The sequence below is a fragment of the Leucopleurus acutus genome (genome assembly GCF_964270905.1).
Source record: "Leucopleurus acutus genome assembly, chromosome: 7".
In the NCBI taxonomy this organism is placed as follows: Eukaryota; Metazoa; Chordata; class Mammalia; order Artiodactyla; family Delphinidae; genus Leucopleurus; species Leucopleurus acutus.
Window position 1 is genome coordinate 8,203,512 of NC_139150.1, and position 21,647 is coordinate 8,225,158.

At 58.3% G+C, this 21,647-nt stretch overlaps 1 protein-coding gene across 1 annotated transcript in view; it reads left to right on the forward strand.

Moving 5' to 3' along the window:
- Window positions 1-21,647, forward strand: part of NIBAN2 (niban apoptosis regulator 2) — a 53,773-nt gene that overhangs the window by 17,676 nt on the left and 14,450 nt on the right. Inside the window, exons 2-4 of the mRNA XM_082843369.1 lie at window positions 13,419-13,549; window positions 18,653-18,781; window positions 20,496-20,601. Coding sequence (XP_082699495.1) covers window positions 13,419-13,549; window positions 18,653-18,781; window positions 20,496-20,601 — 366 coding nt within the window. The remainder of the gene's footprint in view (window positions 1-13,418; window positions 13,550-18,652; window positions 18,782-20,495; window positions 20,602-21,647) is intronic.

The following is a 21,647-nucleotide window of genomic DNA, read 5'->3' on the forward strand; positions in this document are numbered from 1 at the left end:
TGTCTAACTCATTCTTGAATGCCCAGTGCCCCGTGGTTGATGAATGAATGAATGAATGAGGGCAACACAAAACCTTTCTCGGCCAGCACGGTGGAGCCCCGGAGACCCTCACTTGTCCTTGGTGCTGCCCCCAGCTCCCATTTTGGTTGATCCTGAGCTGACTGACGTGGATTTCAGGCTGTCCCCAGCGCCCTACCTCTTGGTGGCTGGTGGGAGGGGCTGGGTGGTGATGCTGGCTGTCAGGCTGGTCGTGGAGGAGGGGCTCAGGCAGCGAGTAGTTCTGCCTGGGATCTCAGGGTCTAACTCTAGTCTGGGTGCTACGGAGAAGGTTGGTGGTGGGTTCTCAAACAGGGGTCCGGGCCTGTGGTGGGCACCCGCCAGCGTGAGGGTGCCGTGGCAGAGTGCCCTGGGCGCCCGGTCCAGCCTCAGCGCTCTGCACTGTGGGCGGAGAGCAGGCGTGTGTTGAGGGGCACCACGGCCTGGGGGCAGTTTTGACAGATGGCCAGGCCCCAGGCTAAGAGGACTCAAGCTCCAGTGGGCGTGGCAAGGAAGAAGAGAAGAGCACGCAGGTGAGGGTTGTTGCTGAGAAGTCAGTAGGCATGGGGGGGGTTGGGTGTGAGCGGGATGGAGGTTGGTGTTTACAAAATCACCGTCACAGGTCAGCCGCCTCTGTGCCCGGCGTGAGGGAGAAGCTGATTATCCCCAGTGCACGGAGGAGAATACGGAGTGAGGCACCGGGCCACGGAGCTGGGGTTTGTTCTGTGTCTGTCTGGCTCCCCAGCCAGGGCTCTCTGGGGCAGGAGGACGGGCGAAGTGGAGCGGGTGAGCAGTCTAAGGAGGCTGGTCCTTCCTTTCCATCCTGCATGGCTCTGTTGGCCTGGGGTGTGGCCTTGGCTGTGGAAGGGCCTGGTGCAGGACGCCAGCCTCTGGAGACCAATGAGAGTGGAAGTGGCGCAGGGCAGGTGTGGGTGGGCCGGTCCCCCTTCAGGGGGGCCTTGGCACCCCTTCTCCACCTGCCCCAGCTTGGGTCTGTGTTCCCAGAGAGCAGGCACTCCTGGGTCTGGGCTCCCAGAACAAGCCACCAACTGTCGGGTGCCCACAGCCGACACTGGGCTCTGCCAGGCGGGGAGGGAGGGGCTGGAGGGGATGAGAGGGCCTTTGTTTCCTTCTGTTTGTGTCAAGATGGGAATCGACTTCCTCCCACTAAGGCGGCCTCCTCGAGGTGTAAGGGAAGGGCAGCCCCTGGCGGGTGCGGGTCTGCGGTCTGCCTTTGGAGGGTGGGGCATTTCCCTGGGCCTCCACTTCGCCCCCCCTTCCATCCCCCCTCCTTCCTCTGAGCATGCTCTCCCACCAGACCTGGGTCGCTGAGCCGTGGTTAAATATTTGCTAACTGAGAAGAGCTTTAAAGGCAGCTTTGTAAGGGATCCCGGCCCCTCCTGGTCCCACTGCCTTGCCCCAAAGCTGCCTTCGTGCTGGGAGACCCGGCTAGCCTCTACCCTGCTCAGCCTCCCTCCCAGGCCTCCGGGGCCGCCATTTTGGCATCCGAAACCGGGTGACCTTCCACCGCGGGTTGTTCATTCAGCACTCGTTTGTCGAGCACCCGTCTGGGCCACACGTGAGCCTGACGCTGGGTCTCTGTGTCACCACCGCCCCCCTGCCCCCCACAGACGGTCACGGTGGTTGCAAAAACCACCAAGGCTGTGGTGGTGGAGACTTCGGGGCACTGGACCTGTCCTGGCGGGGGTGGTCCTGAGGAGGTGACGTCCAAGCCGGGGGGAGGAGATGGCCAGGCGGAGAGTGTGGGCTCAGGGAGAGGGTTCCAGGCCAGAGACCGTAAGACCAGAGGCAGTTTTTCTCACTGGGTGCTGAAGCCCCAGACTCCTCTCCCCAGGCTGCTCTCAGGAGGAGCTGGGCCACTGACAAGGCTAGGGGGCCCTGGCTGCCTCTTCCCCACTCCCCCAGCCTTGGTTTCCCCATCTGTCCAATGGAGAGCTTGGACTTGATCTCAGAGGGTCCTTCCCAGGTCCGGTGGCCTGTTTTCAGCGTATGTGCTTGGCCCATTAATGAGGGAACGCGCTAGGGCAGGGGTTCCACAGGTGCTGAAGGTTAAGATCACAGCCACGAACCTTCACAAGGCTCACGTGGCCCTTCGTTAGCAGCAAAACCAACATCTCCTGAGGGCGCTTTGACTGTTAACGACAGAAGCTAACATCTCCCGAGGACCCCTAGTCACTGAGTGAGGAGGGAGGGGGAAACTATCACCTTATGCCCGTTTTACAGACGAGGAAACTAAGGCCCAAAGAGGCCACTCTGAGCTCCGGGTTTGCTTCTTGCCTCGAGCTTGGCCCCAGAACACACCTGCCTCTGTGAGAAACCCACTCTCCTCTCCCAAGGCTGGTGCCACGCTGAGCTCCCGGGATACAGACGTGACCGAGATGCCACCCTGACCTGGGGAGCTACCAGGCGAGTGGGGAAATGTTGCCAGAGAGTCAACAGGGACTCCTGACTTGCACAGTTCTAGGTACTGGGGTAGGGTGGTGAACAGAGGCTGGCTCGGCTTCATGTCCCGGTTTTGCTCTTGCCTGTGTGATGTTGGGGAAATCACGTTCCTGAGCCTCCGTTTTCTCATCTATAAATGGGTTTAACAATAAATCTGGGTGAGGGTTGAATGAAATAATGTTGACGATAATTGCTAACGTAGATGGGAGCTGCCTTTGTGGCTGGCATTGGGCTAAATGTTACATGCATTAGCTCATGCCCCACTTATTATTATAATTACGTGCAAATGGGAAACTGCAAAGCATTGTGATGGAGGAGATGATGTCTGAGTAGGGCCCTGAAGTGTGGCTAAGAGTCTGAACTGTGGAAAAGAGCGGGAAGGGAGCTTCAGGCAGAGGGCACAGCACAGGTGAAAGCGTGGAGGTGGGAAGGTGGGACATGGGGAGGGAGGGAGGACTGCGATCCTGAAACTGATTTGGCGCCATGTGTGCGGGCGGCCGTGGGCCAGGCCCTGTGGCGGGTGCTGAGCATACGGCGATGGAGGAGCCCTGGTCTCTGGGGTCCGGCGAGAGCCTTTACAAAGTGCTTCGCGTGACTGTCTCCGGTGCGTTTCCACCGCCCGGAGAGCCTGGGTTCGAGTCCCAGCTTGGATTTTGGGGTTCTCCACTTGACAGCTGGCTGGCCTTGGACAAGCCACTGGGCCTTGCAGCCTCTGTGTCCTCAGTGGGGGTGACACCTGTACCCACCTTCTAGGGCTGTTGCCAGGGCTCAGAGTGTGGCAGGTCCCCCTGCAGGGTGCTGGGCGTCACCAGCCAGCATTTTGCTTCACCAGCCGTGTGAGGCCGGGTGGGCTCCTCGGCTGCCCCGTGCTTCCGTTTCCCGCTCTGTCCTCGGGGGTGATGAGGACCCTCCTCCTCGGGGCTGTCTTGATGTCCCACGTGAAGCACGGAGCCGGCGCACTGTCAGGTGTCCATTGTTACCGGGCCTTGGCAGGCTGGGGGCCGCTGGATTACGGAGTGAGGCTTTTCCTTGTTCATAACTGGCCCCAGGGAAGGGGTGGCCCAGCAGAGGGTCCCTGCGGGGCACCTGAGGCTGGCAGGGAGGAAGCCTCGAGGGTGGCAGCCACCTTCCCCAGGAGGAAGGACAGCATGGTGCACGTTCTCATGGCCCCGGGACCCAGCCGCGGCCCCGGCTCGGGCATCCCTTTCTGTGCTGAGGAATCTCTGGGGCGGGTGTGGAGCTGCGCTGCTCAGTGTGGGCGGTGGCTCCCCACCGGGGCGGGGCGGGGGCCGTGGCTCAGGACCTCTGCCTCTGGCCTCTCACTCGGGGCTTCCTTCCTCTTCCTCCTTTGTGCCAGGTCCTGTCCCAGATGTGGTGGGTACTGCCTGGGGGTATGAGACAGGGCACAGGCCTTACCCACTGTGCAATCGGGAGAGGGGGGAGGTCCCACCCAGCCTGGGGACATCCCGGGGGAAGGGATGGTGCAGTGGAGAGTGAGAAGGGAGGGGTGTCCCTGACCCGGAGGGACCCCACAGGGAGGAAGGGCACCCAGGGGTCTGCAGGCACGCCGAGGAGCTTGATCTTTGTCATAAAGGCAGTGGGAACTGGAAATTTTTGAGCAGGGGAGATTCAGGGTGAGAGCTGTAACAAAAAGATCCCCGTGGTTCCTGTGTGGGGGAAGGATCAGAAGGAAACGGGAAGCCGAGGGGGTAGAAATTTGGAGGCCGTGGCAGGGGTACGATGGGAGGGGCCTGGTGTGGAGGTGGGCTGAGCTATACTGGCCTCTCGACCAGCCCGTGGGCAGCTGGGACGCCCACCTCACCCTGATGGCCTTGCTCTGGGGAGCAGGACACGGCTGGGGTGGGAATCCTCTTGGCTCCAGAAGTCGGGTGACCCTGGATCAGTCCCTCGCCCTCGCTGGGTGCTGTCGCCCTTATGGACAAGGACTGGCCTGGCCGGGGGCACCCAGCTGTCCTGTCCCCTCCTGGCTCTGGCTCTGGCTCTGCAGGCTTCCAGCTGCTGGTTCAGGCTCTTCTCACGGGTGGGCTGCCAGCCCTCCTCTCCTGCTGGCCGATGGAGCCTGTCATTACCCGCCTTCCGCCAGCTTCACGCCCTGATTACAGGAGCCCCGTCGGCCACCCACAGGGCCAGTGCTGTGGGGCGCCCCAGGGGCTGGCAGTCTGGAAGGTGGGGGTGAGATGCATTTGCCCAAACTTTTGTTCCCTGTTAACACTCAGACTGTTCTGGGTCCATATAATTTATAAGCTGTGTGTCCTTGGAGGAATCACTTAAACTCTCTGAATTTCAGTTTTCTACTATGTAAAGTGGGGACAACACATAGAGTAACTCGTGTAATTGTAGCGCCATCCTGGGTCCAGAGGAGCTGCTGAGCGAGCGGCTGTTGCTGTTATGCATTAGTAATAATAATAGGGGGTGTTGAGCAGAAAGGCCCTGGGCCGGGCACTGAGGGCTGGCATGCCAACCCAGCTCTGTCAGGACATGCTGTGTGACCCTGGGAGAGTGTCTCCACTGCTCTGGACCTCAGGCTTCCCTGGCTGTGCCAGGCAGATGATGGAGATGGTGGTACTTCGGACAACTCTGTGACACAGGGAAGCTCAGTCCCTGCCCCCACTCTGCCTCTGCTGTCCCTTTGGCTCTGGGGTGGGTGGGGTTGGTATCCCCAGTTGCCTCCCCCACCTTCCCGCCCCGGGCCTGATCCCCTGGGTTCTGGGAACCAGGCAGGCAGGTTGTGGCCCTGCCCCACCCTACAGGGTGCTGCCCTCCTGGTTTCAGTCGGCAAATCTCAGCCCTGACACGGGGCTGGGCTCTTGGGTGAGGTGTGTCCCTGGAGCCCACTGGAGGGACCGGATGAGCCAGGGGTGGGTCTGGCACAGCGCCCTCAGCTTGGGCCAACCCAGGGCCGGGACCGGCGTGAAGCACCCATGGTTGGCACAGGGCTGATGTGGTCTTGGCTGGAGAGCGTCCTCTTCGTCGTGGTGCCTTGTCAGTGTAGAGGGGGTCCCGGACCTGCGCTCATATCCTGCCTCCGCCGCTTCCCGGCTGAGGGACTTGGCCGTTCTCTGGGGCTCCGTCTCCTCACCTTAAACATTCCTCCAGTTCAGACACCACCTGCCCCAGGGCTGAATTGAGGATTGGGGGGGCTGATCGAGGTAAGAGGCTTCAGCGCAGGTATGGCGTGAGCTGGGCTTGGGAGGGCCACGAGAAGGCGAAGCATCTCCTTAGCTTGGCGCTGGAGGCTCTCGGAATGTACCTTTCTGGGCCCTTTCTCTGAGGACCTCTGTACTCCTTCCTCCCATCCTGAGCTCAGCAAGCCCCTTCTCTCTGAGTACAGTGGCCCCCAGAGTAACCAGGGAACTTCGGGCCACCTTGGGGCCTCCCCAGTTCTGGCCCAGCCCCCGCTCTCTGAGTGCAGGAAGTAGTGTGATCCTTAACTTGTCAGTTTGGAAGATCAGAGATTAACATTCTTCTGGCTGCCTTGCCTGCTGGTGGTGCTGGTCCTGGGGTTGGGCCGGGACAGGCCAGGGTTTGCTCCGCCTGTGTCAAGGGGCTCTCCCTGGGTTAGAGGAACCTTAGACAAGAGGCACCTTACAGGAGCCCCCATTAGCAGCGTGCCTCCTCCTTGCCAGGGTGAAGTGCATTATGCTCTTAGCCCATTGATCTTATAACCTGATCAGGGCAGATACTGTTGTGCTGTTTTGCAGAGGGGGAAACAGAGGCTCAGAGAGGGGAAGTGCCTTGGCCAAGGTCACACAGCTAGTTGGTAGCAGAGCTGGAACTTGAGCCCAGAGCCTGAATGCCCAGTGGAGACGGTGCCGTGTTTGCAAGTGGGGGTGATGCTGGGTCCTGCTGCACCGCCCGCCCCCAGTTCTTCTGTCCAGCCCGAGGGGGGCTGTGGTCAGCTTCCACTCAGAGCTGACTCACCAGCAGCTCAGAAATGGTGCTGAGGGCTTCCCTGGTGGCACAGTGGTTGAGAATCCGCCTGCCAATGCAGAGGACACGGGTTCGAGCCCTGGTCCGGGAAGATCCCACATGACGCGGAGCAGCTAAGCCCATGCCTTACAACTACTGAGCCCGCGTGCCGCAACTACTGAAGCCCGTGCGCCTAGAGCCCGTGCTCCACAACGAGAGAAACCACCGCAATGAGAAGCCTGCACACTGCAACGAAGGGTAGCGCCCGCTCGCCACAGCTAGAGAAAGCCTGCGTGCAGCAACAAAGACCCAACATGGCCAAAAATAAATAAATAAAATAAATAAATTTACAAAAAAAAGAAATGGTGCTGAGGCCAGCATCCCAGTCAGCTCCTGGGGTGAGCCCAGCACTGATCAGATAATCTTTGAGATTTTAGATCAGCTGAGCCAATAGGGACCCACCCACACATTTTGCAAGTAGGAAGATTGAGGTCCACAGAAGATTGACAAATGAGGACCCAGTATGAGTGAAGTTTCCCTGCCAGCTCCGACCAGGTAGGGGCTGGAGAGCCCAGACTTCAGTCTAGGCTCTTAGTCACCAGCTGTGTGACCTTGGGAAAGTCATTTTGCCTTTCTGAACCTCGGTTTCCTCATCTGTAGAATGGGGATTGTAAAGCCTGTGTTGCCTGCCTCTGGGGAACAGGCAGAGATCCGGCAACAAGGTGTAGGGCAGAGCCTTGGAAATTGTGTTGGGAATGAAGAGGCTTCAAGAGGTGGGGGAGTGTGTAGGCTCTGATATGAGACTAGGTTTGAAACCCACCTGTTTCCCCTTTTATGCCAACTGTCTTTTTTTTGGCTGTGCTGCACTTATGGGATTTTAGTTCCCCAACGAGGGATTGAAGCGGGGCTCTCAGCAGTGAGAGTGTGGAGTCCTAACCACTGGACTGCCAGGGAATTCCCTAGGCTAAGTGTCTTTCAGAAGGTCTCCAAGTTACCCTGAGCCTCAGTTTCCTTACCTATAAAGTGGGGGTGACAATCTATCAGCATTACCTGAGCTCTTGAACAGACACAAGTCCTCAGTGGAAAGAAAGACACCCCAGTCAACTCTGGGAGTTAGTTCTGGGGGCAGAGTCAGGAAGACTGGCTGGTAAGGAGGCCCCTCTGGGTCACCCTCGATGGTCCCAAAGAGTACAGGCTTTGGAGACATGGTTCCGGCCATCTGGGGGCAGAGCCATCCTAAGAACCAGAGATACAGATGTAAGATCCCTTATTAAACCAGCTCGCCACAAGACGTCGGAAGAGCCCCTGGGGCGGCGGGCAGGGGGAGAGGGGGAGAGAGCCAGAGAGAGCGAGAGAGAATGAGAGAGAGTGTGTGTGTGTGTGTGTGTGTGTGTGTGTGTGTGTGTGTGTGTATTTCTCCCTGGCCTCCATGGCCTGGGCGTGTGTGTATATGTCTGCGTGTATTTCTCCCTGGCCTCCGTGTCCTGGGCGTGTGTGTGTGTGTGTGTGTGTGTCTGCGTGTATGTATCCCTGGCCTCCATGGCCTGGGCGTGTGTGTGTGTGTGTGTCTGCGTGTGTGTCTCCCTGGCCGCCGTGTCCTGGGTGTGTGTGTGTGTGTGTGTGTGTATTTCTCCCTGGCCTCTGTGTCCTGGGCGTGTGTGTGTGTGTGTCTGCTTGTATGTCTCCCTGGCCTCCATGGCCTGGGCGTGTGTGTGTGTCTGCGTGTATGTCTCCCTGGCCTCCGTGTCCTGGGTGTGTGTGTGTGTGTCTATGTGTATGTCTCCCTGGCCTCCGTGTCTTGGGCAGTGGCCTCTTCAAATCTGAGTGGAGCCGCTGCCTTCGTGCTGTGGATGTGGCGTGGAGGTGGAGGCCTGGGTGGGCAGTGGCTCCCTGAGGTCGCAGAGCACAGTGGTGGCTGTACCCACACTCCCAGAATTCACGTGCCGTCCTCTTGGTTTCCTAAGGGTATCAGGACCCCCGCAGGCAGTCCCATGACAGCCCCACGTCGGTGCTCAGGCGCTTCTGTTGACTGATGAGTGAGATGACCTTTCGTGAGCCATTAATCTTTCTGGACCTTGGTTTATACACCTGTAAATGGAGGGTTTATTTACCTGTGTTCACCTCAGGGCCCTTTGAAGACTCTGCGTGTGTCTGTGTGTCGGGCCCTGCGTCTGAGTGGGATGAGCTGACCTCCTAATTCTGCAGGATATGCTGGCAAAGGGGCACAAGAGGGCCCAGTGATTGGTTCTGGGCTCTCGCAGAGGCTGAAGATTATGCCAAGGGAGCCCACCAGGGTCAGGTGGGAACCTGGGTTCCTGCATGGTCCTTGCACCTGTCCAGGTGTTCCCACCCCCTTACCCTTGCCTGTGCAGTTCCTTCCTCCTAGGGAGCGCTCCCTTTTTCAGGTCTTTGTTGAAGACCTGCCGATCCTTATCATTATTATTATTTTGCGATTCTCTTCCTGCTTCTTTTTTAAAAAAGTCTTTATTGGATTTTTTCAAACTATGAAAGTTATGCCTGCTAATAAAACTTTCAAACAGTCCTTACTGTTGTTACGAGCTGAGCACGATGGTTATGATTAGTAGTAACATTTATGGAGGTCCTGAACTGGACCCATCTGTTATGCCCATTTTACAGATGGGGAACTTGAGGTTCTGAGAGAGCTAGGCAGCTTGTGGGGCTGGGTCTTCAGAACTGGGATTCTGAACTCACAGGGCCTGGGGCTGGAGGGCATGCTCCATCAGTACCCCCTACCTTCTTATCCTAGAGCATCTGGGTCTGAGTGCAGGAAAGGAGGGAGGAGGTGTGAGAAAGCGTGGAGGGTGGGTGAGGCCGGCACTCATCCTCAGACTGCTCCAGCCCAGCCCCTCGCCGTAGCTCCCAGCAGCAACTGCATCGCTACAACTAGCCAGGGCCTCCCAGTTCCCGGGCCAGGGACCCTTGCAGTCGGCCCTGCCTCTGGAGAGGGCCCACAACCTACTTCTCTGCCCGCTGCGAGGATGGATGTCCTGTGGGGCCCTGTGGACAGTGGTCAGAGCCGGGACCAGGAGGGGGTCAGCAGGCTGTGGCTAGAACCCTGACTGCCTCGGTCTGGCTCTGCGGCCTCAGGTGAGCCCCTCACCCTCTCTGGCTCACAGTCCCCTTTGGGCTGATGAGGCCCCGAATCCCTGGCATGTGGTGTCTCCCGAAGCTTGGGAAGAGGAAGGAAGAGCTGGTACAGGTAGGTGTGGAGGAGAGAGGGGCTCCTGAGGCCTCGGGGACTACCCGTGGACACCCAGGCAGGGACGCGTGGTGGGATTCGAGTCATTAAACCCCTCTGGCAGCTCCAGGGAGATCGCCGCTGCAGGGTGGCGAGGAGGGAGAGAGTGGGGTGCTGAGCAGGCCTTGCAGGGAGGGGGCTGCCTGGGCCGTGGCCCCCGAGCTCAGCAGGCAGGAGGTGCCTCTCCGGGGCTGCAGTGCCGCCTGCACCCTCCTCCGCAGCGTCCGGCCAGAGAGGCTGCTGGGGGACTCTGTTCGGGGCTCCTCCTCTGGGAGCCCTTTGTTCCTGGAGGGGACTGGACCCCCTCCCCTCCCTGCCTCTCTGAGGTCTTTCCAGCCCTGACACCTAGGCACCCCCCCCCCCCCCCCCCCGCGCAGCCCCCTGAGTCCTCATCCTCTGCCTTCCTGTGGCACCTCCTCTGTACCAGCACGTGGCAGTTCCTCCCAAGTTGTCTTAGGACATCTCTTAAGAATGTGCTCCTGGCTGCCAAGAAGCCATCCCGCGGCCCTCTTCCGTCACGGTCTTCCCTTTCCAGCGCTCCCTCTGTTGCCAAACCCGAGCTGAGCTACCCAGTTCCCTGGCGCTGCCGGGACCCTCCTCCTGTGGCCCCTAACCTCTCACCCAGCGGGCGGGTGGCGGCGTCCGCAGCCCCTGGGGCGTGGCGTGGGGTGGGCACTCAGTCCTTAGAGACCAGCCTCCCTCCCTATCCCAATCCATTCGGCTCCCAGCTTGGAGAGCAGATTGGGGTACTGAGAGACCCCACACTGTCTGATCTGTTTGGTTCTGGAATCTCCGGTAGCAAAGAGTTTATCTGGAAGCAGGTCCAGGTCTAGACGGTTCTCGAGTTTGGGTAGCAAGGCATGCCTGTGGTGGCGCTTGGGTGAAATCAGGGCTGCTGCAGCCTGTTTGGGGGCGCAGCGCCCATGGGGCTGTCTTCTCGTTTCCTACTCCTTTGAGCGAGGCAACCCATATTTCTGTCCCCTGTCCCCTCTCCCCCCTCTGCCGGGTGACTTCTCCTCTCCCACTCCTCGTGCCCTCTACTCCTGGACCCTGGTCCCACAGCATCACTTGGATAAACTCTTCTGCGTCCCGACGTGAGAGGCCAAGAATGAATTTCCTTCTTGCCTCCTACTCTGCCCCTGTCAGCCTGGATGCGTCAGGCCTGTCAGTCTCACCTTCGTTTTGTGTCTCCGTCTGGGTCACCTCGTTCCCTTTTTCACTTCCTCGGCCTCCCCTGGCTTCCTCTTCAACCCACAGTCCCACCCAACGTGGGCCTTGGTGTGCCCCTCGATGGGGCGATGCCTGGGCCTTCTGGCTGGGCCCTTCCCTGCCAGGACGTGATGCCTGGGCTTAGCTGACCCGGCAGCTGAGAACATGCTGGGAGTCAGACAGACCTGGGTTTGAGTCCCGACACAGGATGGCGGCTTCCTCCTGGGCCTGGCTTCCCACGCATCAGGGCACATTCTAGCCCTTCTGGAAATAATGCTGTGTCTGAGGCTGGGTGCATCAGGGCTGAGTCAGGCATCCTAGAGCTGTTGCCGAAGGACCCTGGAGATCCGAGGGCCAAGCCTACCCATGCTGCGCGCTGGGAGAGTGCCCATTGGCTGTCCGGCTGTTTGAGGCAGAGCTGGGGCAAAACCCTGGGCTGGAGGCTGAGAACCTGGCTCTCCAATGCTGGGTCTGCAAGCCTCCTCATCCTTAACGCGGGAAAACAGTAACACTGACTGCCTAGGGTTTTTGTGAAGATTCTTTGAGATCCTGCATGTGAAACTTGCCCACCCACTGGCTTGGGTTAGCACTCAATAAAAGGGAGCGATTATGATGACGATGACATGTTTTATCAGTATTGTTGTTGTCTACGGTCCTGTTTTCTGTTTGGCTCCAGCGCGTTACCTCGTCTTCCCCCACCCCCAGCCCGCCTCATCATTTTTCAAAACAATTCCCGTGGTGTTTGAGAGAGTTCTGGTTGTTTATAGTTTTTAAAAAATAGGCATTCAAAGCAAATTCCTCATTTGTTCTCCCCTTCCTCCCCCCCAGACAGAATCTGAACAGACACGAGCTCATTCCAGGAAAGGGGAGCACAGGCCTGTGGAGACAGACCCATGGGCTGAGCCGCCTCTGGAAGGAGTGGAGGGAGTGGGCCTGCCCGAGACCCTAGGTGTGGGATGTGGCACCTGCTCTCAGGCTTCCTCCCCAGCCACCACCTCCTGGCTGGGCCCCAGGACTGCATTCCAGTTATGCCACTCGCTAGCTGTGTGACCTTGTGCCAGTGACTTAACCTCTCTGAGCCTCGGTGTCCTCTGTAACTGGGGATAACACCAGCCGTACCCCGTAGAGCTATTGAGAGGATTAAATGAAATGCTGTCCTAGCTGGGTGCCCTCGGTATCCAGAGGCCAGCCATGGGAGGGACGGCGTCACTTCAGCCCCTTCTCCTCTGAGAAAGGAACAGGTCTTTGGAACCTGGAATCCAAGACTGTCCGAGGTGGTAGGGCCTGTCCATTATTGAGTCTGGTCCTCACGGTGTGCAGGGGGAAACTGAGGCCCAAAGAGGGGAGCCGCACAGTGGGTCAGCACGAACCCCGGGGCAGGACTCGAGCTGCAGCTACACAGGACCGGGAAGCCTTGCCCAAGGAGAAGGCGCCCTCGGCATGGGTTACAGCCCTCTCTGGACCTCAGTTTCTTCGTCTGTGAATGGGGACACCCAGGCAGCATGTGCTGGGCTTGCTCTGGTGCCCCAGTACTCGCCTTCTCCGTCCAGAAACTGCTTTAGCCGAAGAGAGAAGCAAAGAGCCAGTGAAAGCAAAGGGGTTGTTAACTTGGTAGATTTTAGAATGTTTATTTTTTTATTGTGAAAAGAATCATGCTCATAAAATAGTTCAAATGCTATACAAGTGAATAAAGCAGAAACTGAAATTTGCTCTCTGCTTTTCATTCCCACACCCAGGTGCGCCGCCCTTAACAGCCTGGAGTGCTGCCTTCCGGACCTCTTTCTGGAGGTCTCCAAGCATAAATCACTCATAGGCACATGCAGGAATAATTTTAAATGAGATGATATGCAGTGTGGGATTCCGTAGCACTGTTTTCTTTACGTGGCCGAGCACGGACACCTTCCCTTTGTTGGTACCTGTACCCAGGTCCCCTTAATCTTCTGAACGTCCTGGGTGAACTGCTAGGTATTGAATCATTCCCCATGTGCACAATTGGCTTGTTTGTGGTGATTTCTGGTGCGTAGATGCCTGCTGTCCTTGTGTGAGTTCTGTGGGCTGGATTCCTACAGGAGCAAGTACAACATCAAAGGGCACCCACGCACCCTTGGAGCTGCATGCGGCTGTGGTGGTCCCCCTCCAAAAAGGCCGTCCCAACTTCCCACTCCCCCAGTTCTGGTTAAGGTGCCTGTTCTCGTCCCGGCTGGTCCTGGCTGGTCGGACAGGTTGGTTCCGCTTGCGTTTGTTCGCTGGCTGGTGAGGCCGAGCGTCTTTTCACGCGTCTGTTGGTTTCTCTGTCAGGGTCATTGCCCTTTTCCCCGCCCAGAGGCTCACCCACGTGTGTGTGGGAAATGCACCACCCCTACCAGGAATGCAGTGCAGATGCAAACACGGAGCTCGGAGCTCGTGCGGACAATTTTATGAACTGGGATTTGGGGCAAGGCGGGTGCCCCTTCCTGGGGCAGGGTTGCTGCCCGGAAACAACTGCACCAACCTCATGGCCCCTTTGTTCCCTCCCTTGCAGAGAAAACCGGGAAGATCCTGACGGAGTTCCTCCGCTTCTACGAGGACCAGTATGGTGTGGCTCTCTTCAACAGCATGCGACACGAGATCGAGGGCACTGGGGCGCCACAGGCCCAGCTGCTCTGGCGCAAGGTGAGAGGCGCTGGGCCAGGGGCAGGGCGGCCTCCATGGCCTCTGTTTCCCATTGTTGCTGGATGGTCTCTAAGGGCCGCACCCGGCTTCTGAATAGGCAGGTGACCTGGTGGTGGTGTCGAGGTCCTTTTAGCACCGTGGGCGACTCCCCCGGGCCAGCCCCTTCGTCAGCAGAGCTGGGGCTCTGAGTCATCTTGACAGGCCTGGTCCAAGCCCAGCTCCTTCTCTTACACTCTGTGTGCCCGCGAGCTATTACCTCACCTGTGGAGCCTCATGTACTCACCTGTAAACCCGGACGAGCACACCTCCCGAACCTGGTGGCTGTGAGGATTAGAGATTTGTCGGCTGGGCGCCTGGGGCTGGGCGGGTGCTGGCTGACACTGTCGTCATCCCTGGCCTTGTCATTATCCCATTATCAGTGGTAGGATTATGTTTGCACAGTCAATATTTGTCCAGTGAGGACTGGAAGCTGCCTGGCTCCAGCCTGGGGGTCAGCATGGGCCGGACGAGGTGGAGAGCCTCCTGGGGAGGGGGATCCTGTGGTCGGCCCTGGCATGGGGCCGGGGATGGGAATGGCGCCGAGGAAGTGAGGGGATAGCCGGGGCACTGGTGGGGCTCTGGGTTCCCGGCTGGAAGCCGCCAGGCCTGGGTCTGAGCACTTGGGGTGAGAGGCCAACCCTTGCTCCTCTGGGGGTGCTGCAGGGGCCCTGTGTCAGCCCAGGGAAGTCCTGTTTGAGGGCACTGCACGTCCCATTACTTGGGTCATTCCCTTTCAGTGACCTTCACCCTCTGCCCACTGGATGGCCGGGCAGGTGGCAGAGGGAGGGGTGATGAGAAGGAAGGGTGCCAGCCCCCCTACTCTGCAGGTGTACCGGCCCTGGAGTGGCTGAGTGGCAGCCCAGAGGCTACTTATTCCTGGCTGGTGGCCCCTGGCAGAGCGCCCAGCGGCTTCTCTCTGGGGATCAGCCTGGTCGACCAGCCAACCCCAGTGCCTGGGGCTCGGGGCATTCGTGGCTGACTTCCATGGTTGGCGGGCTGTGAAGTCGCCCTTGCTCGCCTCGCCACAGCTTCCGCCCCCAGTCCTGTCGCCTTCTTCGGGGCTGCCCGGGTCATCCCGCGCTCAGGCTTCGAGGGGCCGGGGGCAGTGCTGTAGCTGAGGGATGGAGGCTGGAACCCTGTGGTCTGGTGGGAAAGAACTCGGGGGGGCCTTGGGTTCAAATCCTTTTATTAACTGGTGGCCGGGGCCATTGATGGAAGCTTCAAGGCTGTTTCGTCATCTGCCAGATGGGTACCTCCTGCGTAGAGGAGGATGCGGATTCAGTGAGAGAACAAACGGGGGTGGGAGTCCCCACTTGCTGGGTAACCTTGCTGAGCCTGTTCTTCTGTCTGTGAAATGGTGCCCAGAGGGAAGAGTCATGGGCCAGAGGAGAGAGCAGCTTTGTGGAGGGGGTGGGCATCGCATGGCGCTCTGAAGGCTAGGTGGGATTCGGATTATTGGGAAGGCGTCTCTGGAAGGGGGAACGGTGTGGGCAGGGGCGTGGGCATAGCGGGGTGTGCAGGGGGCGACAGGAGGGGGCAGAGCAGAAGGAAGAGCCCGCAAAGGCCCCGCACTGGGAGTTGTTTCATTCCACTCCCCGCCCTCCCCCAAAACCAAGTGCCTAAAGACATGCCTGTTTATCATGAGACCAAAGGGGTGGGGGCTGGCATCACTTGACCAGGCCTTGAGGATTTGTCACCCTTTGGTGTCATCTCAGCAGGAGGAACGGCTGGAGGCGTCAAGTCAGTGGAGTGGGAGAGCTGCCACTGAGACTAAAGGATTCCGCCGACAGACAGGCCCCCTACTCGGGCCACACACTGACTGTGACGGGTCAGGTGCTGGGGCCACACTGCCCCTTGCTGCCCCCAGACACTCAGGGAGACAGTAAACAGCCCTTTACATGATAAAGTGGGCGCTGTGAAGGAGATGACAGGGTGGACTCAGGCAGTGGGGCCTGACTTGTCTGGGTGGCCCAAGAGGGCTTCCTGGAAGAAGGGCCATCTCAGTGGAAGACCTGATGGGAGAAGGAATATCAGACCACGGGAATGGCAGGTGCAGAGGCCCGAAGCTGAGCCTTTAAATGGCTGGCCCAGGGTGGTGGAAGCAGGATTCAAGCCAGGTTCCAGATTCCTGACCAAAGTCTCTTTCTGTCTTGACCCCCAGCCTGCCTGGGGTGGAGGGGAGGTCAGGGCTGTGTGTCAGAGCCTCTCAGAGCATCACACCTCCCTTTGATTTGGGGCCCAGAAAAGACTGTCTGGTCTCCTGATGTCATGGCAACCTCCTGACCCTGTGGCAGCAGATGTGGCCTGGCCTGGGTATCTGGCAGGAGCACACCTGTGTAATAGGAAAGATGGCCTTGGACCCAGCCCAGGTGAGCTGCTTCCAGTGGGCAGAACTGGAATGGCTCTCCTATTTGGAAGGAAATGTCACAGGCAACCTGGGTCCCAATAACCTAAGACAGAAATGGGGTTCCCTGACGCGCTAAGCATTTACTCTGCATGAGAAACGCCTTTAACACCCACAAGGTTGAGTATTTGTGGTAAGAAAACAGGAGTAACATGTAAGCAGGAAGAGTAAGATGAAATCACCCACAATCCCTGAAAAGGAGGAATCTTTGGTCCCATTTTGTCATTCAGTAAAGTGAGGCTAAGTCATGATAACAATATAATACTAGAAATCATCATCATCATCACATAAATTGTTTTTGGTAGAAATAATAATACAGGGACACTTCCCTGGCGGTGCAGTAGTTAAGACCCTGTGCTCCCGATGCAGGGGACATGGGTTCGATCCCTGGCCGGGGAAGTAAGATCCCACATGCTGCAAGATGTGGCAAATACATAAATCAATAAGTAAGTAAATAAATGACATTTCCTCTTAAAAAAAAAAGAAAGAATAATACAATAAATAACAATACAATTAATAATAATACAAGTAATGGTAGTAATGAAAACAGCAGTCCTTTTGTGTGGGCACTGCTCATGCAGCCAGTACGACACTGCTCGGAGGGACTGAGATTTAGTCCCATCCCCATCTCAGATGTGGGCACTGAGGCTTGGACAGGTGGAGTCACCTGTCTGGGCTCCCGTGCTGTGGGCCGTGGAGCTGGGACTGGAACTCGGGCTGTCGGAGCCTGGGGACTGTGCTCTAGCCATTCACCATTTACCGAAGATGCCCATCGTGGCATCAGAGAGCTTTGCAGAGTCCAAAATATTTGGCCTGGGCTGTCGGGTTCCGTTTCGTGTCCTGCAGACCTCCCTGTGGACACGTGACTCTGCCATTGGAAAGTCTTAAAAATAAAACCCAAACCCACACCACCTACCCATTACGGGCTGTCCCAGGATCTAGGGGTGGACTTGGGGGCGCTGCTGAGCCCCACTCGCCCGGGCAGGCCCGCCTGGGTGGTGAGCTTGTGCCCTCAGCCTCCCACTGCCCAAGCCTGGGCTCTGGCTCTAAGCAGAGAGGACTGCAGACCAGGGGCCTGGGGGTGGGCGTGAGGGTCTGACCAGGGTGTCGGGAGAGCGCTGTCTGCTCTTTCCTTTCTAGGAGAGATGGGGATTCAAGAGCTGGGTTGAGAGTAGGCCCCAGTCTAAATATAGACCACTGAGCCCAGCTTTGTGACTTGGGCAAAGCCCACTCTGTGTGTGTGTGTGGGGGGGAGGTGCGTGGTAGGGGGAACCGTTTTCTTTTCCTGTAAATATTTTTATCCCTGGGTAGGAAGCAGTCTTCGGGGGCCTATTGTTTGAGCACAATAGGCCCTCATTTTCCAAGAATGTTTTGGCATTTCCCCTTGAGGAGTTGCTGGGGAGAGGAGGCTGCATGTGAAGGGAGAGGGCTGGGGGGTGAGGATGCCTGGGGAGGGGCCGCTCACCTCTGACTCCAGCTGCAGGGCAGACCCAGAAGCAGAGCGAGGAAGCTAGGAAGGGTTAGGCACCATTAGGACAATATCAATACTTTCTCCCTTTATTACACACGATGCATGTTTCCTTTTGCAGAAGGCACCGTATTTGTTGTAGAACAGCTAGAAGCTGCTGAGAAACAGGAACACTTGACTCCCTGAGCTCCTCCCATCCAGGAGGAGGGCTGCTCCCTTGTGGCCTGTCTCTCCTTTCCTGAAGCTTCCCCGTGCGGGTCTGCTCAGGAAGCACTCGCTCTGGGACGGCCACCCCTCCCCCTCCCCAAATAAGTCAGCCCGAGGAGCTGGAGAATGACACTGACAGTAACCCCAATAGTGGTCATGGTGGCTTCGCGTATCGTACTGCCTGCCAGGTGCTGACTGCCTGCGTGATCTTTGCACAGAATCCTCGAGATACCTCGGTGAAGTCGGTGCTGTCACTGTCCCATTTGACAGATGAGGAAACTGAGGCTCAGGGAAGTGATGTGACAGGGCTGAAGTCAACACTGAGTCAGCGGTCGAGTCAAAGCTAGGGCTTTGCAGGAAGGTCTGGGCGTTTCTGCTGCCCACACTGGCCACTAGTCCACCAGGATGCTGGTCAGACGGGAACCCTCCAGGCTGAGGTCCCCTCCTCTCCCACCCAGATTCATGGAGACCATCTTGTCAGCCGTCGGAACTGGGCAGGCTCTATGGAGCCAGCGTGGTCAGGTTTTTGTTGCCCCAAGGGGAAACAGGCCCAGAGCTGGAAAGAGATTTGCCCAGGCGCTGGGACCTTACCAGTGCTGGCCGGTGGGCACGTCCCCTCCGGCTGGAGTGACTGTCGCACACCCACGCTGCAGTGGGGGTGGATGGGGAAGCAGCCTGCCTCGTGCTCTAGAGACCTGTCCCGAGGCAGCTGTGTCTGCCTAGGGCCAGGATGGGGTGGGATTCTGTCTGGGTCCGGTATTGTGGTGCCTGGCCTGGGTTCAAGTCCTGGCATCACCGCTGATCCTCCTGGACCCCAGTGGGGCCCCCTTCACTGCCCGGAGCCTCACTTTTCTCATCTGCCAAATGTGTGACATGCGGCCCTGCCTCGGGGGCCTTGGTGAGGTCAGGATGGAGGACGTGCTCACCTTCTTGGAGGACCCCATTCCCAGGCTGGGTCTCACTCCCTGCCCTTTCCCTCCCATAGGTGCCCTTGGATGAGCGCATCATCTTCTCGGGGAACCTCTTCCAGTACCAGGAGGACAGCAAGAAGTGGAGGAACCGCTTCAGCCTCGTGCCGCACAACTATGGGCTGGTGCTCTACGAGAACAAAGTGGTGAGGCCCCCAGCCCATCCCAGCTTCTCCCAGGCCTGGCCAGGCCGCTTCTTCCCCTTCTCCGCAGCCTCCCCTGGCTTGCTGTCTTCTACACTAGTTGATGCTGCACGGCCCCCATTCCTAAGCCTGAGACTCCGTACCTCCACCCGCATCCCTCCCCTCCTCCCCGCGCTGGCTGTTGCCAGGGCCACAGCAGAACCTCAGCAGCCTCCCCCCACCCCTCCCGGTCTCCCCATACCTTGCTGTGCTGCCTGCCCTCTCTGCCAGTGGCATTTCATCCATCCAGGCACCCAGCTCTCTGGGGTCCCCTTTCACTCTGCCTCTCCCCCCGTTGGCCACGCGTTGCTGGCTCCTGCCCACCCCCGAGGCCCTCCAAATCTCTCCATTTCCAGCGCCCTCCTCGCCCTCAGCCACCTTCCCGCCTGGGCTTCCTGCTGCTCCCCAGCCCCTCCCTTCCTTGCTCTTCAACAGCGGCAGCTAACTGGCCGTTCCCTGCCTCAGAGGACCCCTGGCTGGTGGTCCTATCTGTTTCCTTCCTGATGCCCCCCCCTTGCAACTCTGTGCCCTGCAGTGGGGGGATGGGTGTCCTTCGATTGTTCCTTTGCTTTGGGCCCTTAGGGAAGCCCCACCTGGTTGAGCCACAGGCCCTCCTTCTACCAGACATTTCTGCCAAACAGCCGAAGGACAGGCTTGAGCGCCCTCTGTTTTGAGGGATGCACCAGACTCACCGGGAGGGCTTGTTAAAAAACAGGTTGCTGGGCCTACCCTGAGTTTGATTCGGGTCTGGAGGGGGCCCAAGAATATGCATTTCTGACAAGTTCCCGGGTGACACTGATGCTGCTAATCAGGGACCACGCTTTGAAAATCATTGCCCTGGAGGTTCCAGCCACTCTTAAGGAATGTGTTGAGTGGTGACACCTAGTGGCTGAGTGCAGCATGGCACCCCTGCTGTATGAGCTCCTACATCAGGACTATTTTTTCTCCCCAGGGGTGTAAGAAAGCAGCGGCCAATCCTCATTCGCCTCCCAAGGGGACTTAGGAAGTTAGTGGACAGTTCAGGGAAATGGTCCAAGACCCTGGGCTCTAGGGGCTGACAGACCAGGTTCGTGTGCAGGTCGGCTGCCTTACCAGTGGTGTGAACTTGGGGTTAATAATGGTACTCACCTCTGGCTTGTGAGAATTCTGTGAAATGAAGGATGCAGAGACCGGAGCACAGTGCCTGACATGCAGTGGACACTCGGCTAGTGGTAGCTGCTGCCCGTAGAGACCGTAGGTGCAGTGGTGATAATAATAGCAGTCGCCTCAGCAGTGCTCCCTGACCCTCGCTGTGCTGGGCACTGTGTGATGCGTTAAGTGGATTAGCTCACTGGGCCCTCATGCAGCCCTGTGAGGTAGGAACTGTTATGACACTGGTTTTATAGATGAGGAAACGAAAGCAAAGGAGGTGCTTATCCTTGGCCTCACACAGACGGAACTCAGTGGAGTCAGGATTTGAGCCCAGACCCTGGGTCCGGGTCACTACACCACGTTGCCTCTAGTCATGGTGGTGGTCAAAGTCCTCTCTCCCCCTCCTCCCCTTCTTCCTTCTCCTCCTCCTCTTCCCTGACTGGGGCAGGCAACACTGAGTGGGGCCCTGGAGCCAGGGATGGAGACGGGGTTTGGGCTTGGCCATACACGTAACCCCCAGGGACCATCTCTCTTGCCCCCTCCTCAGGCTTATGAGCGGCAGGTCCCACCCCGAGCTGTCATCAACAGTGCGGGCTACAAAATTCTCACCTCCTTGGACCAGTACCTGGAGCTTGTTGGCAACTCCTTACCAGGTAAAGGACCACCCATCCCAGGCGAAGCACCCAGGGATTTGTCCAGGGGAGAGGGCGCCCCTACTCCTGGAGCTCCAGGCTCCACACCTGCAGGAAAACCAGCTGGGCCTAGAGCCAGCCGCAGGTGCCCGGCACAACCTGAGCCTCCAGAGGGAGGCCTGAGAGGGGTTTTCCTGTGGCCACGTAGTGCGTTGGGGTTGCCCCACCCGAGCCCCTGCTTCCTGAGCCAGGCGGTCACAGCTGTGCAGGGGGACCTCTCTCGACCCTGCCTCTTCCCTGGGTCCCCGAGAGGCTTCCAGGAGAAGGTGATCCAGGTGCCCCAATTTGCAAACTGCTGAGTCAATACCGCATTTGTAAGGAGCTATCCTAGGCGACCCCACCCCATCAGAGACACCCAGAAAACTTGTGGGATGACATCTGCCTCTCAGACGATCCCAGGGAGCCCAAGGGGTGAGGGAGACTCTGGCCTTTGGGGGCAGCTGTTACCCTTGTGTGGGACTTGGTGGTTGAGGGCTCAGCTGGAGTCTGGCTTTCCTGGATTCCAGCCCCTGCCCTGAGAGGGCTGACCTTGGGGTGTTAGGTAGACCCCACGAGGTGCTGTGTGTGCTGAGCTGAGCGCAGGGACCCAGAGCCAGGGCCCAGAGAAGAACTGCCATTGTCCTGTTATTAACAGGAGTGGCAAGGTCACAGCCCAGGACCACTTATCTCGCTGGATCTCGAATATCCATGCGGACCAAACAGCGAGAGAAAAATCCCCTTTTATTTATTCTCTATCTCCCACATCCATACCTCCCTCCCCCCTTGGACATTTAAGCCACACTTTGGCCTCTGCTGCTGAAATTTGAAGGGAAACCCAAGAAGGTAATGCTTGGCCTTTGACCCTGAGGGCTCTGACCCTGTGTTATTTGTGCCTCATGCACTGAGTTTAGAACCTGACCCCAGGGAGGTGGCTGCGTTACCAGCTCTGAGAAACGGTGCTGGGGGAGTCTGACATTCCTTTAGCCGGGCTGTGGAGCAAGAGAGAAGGACGTGGCCTCCCCACTGAC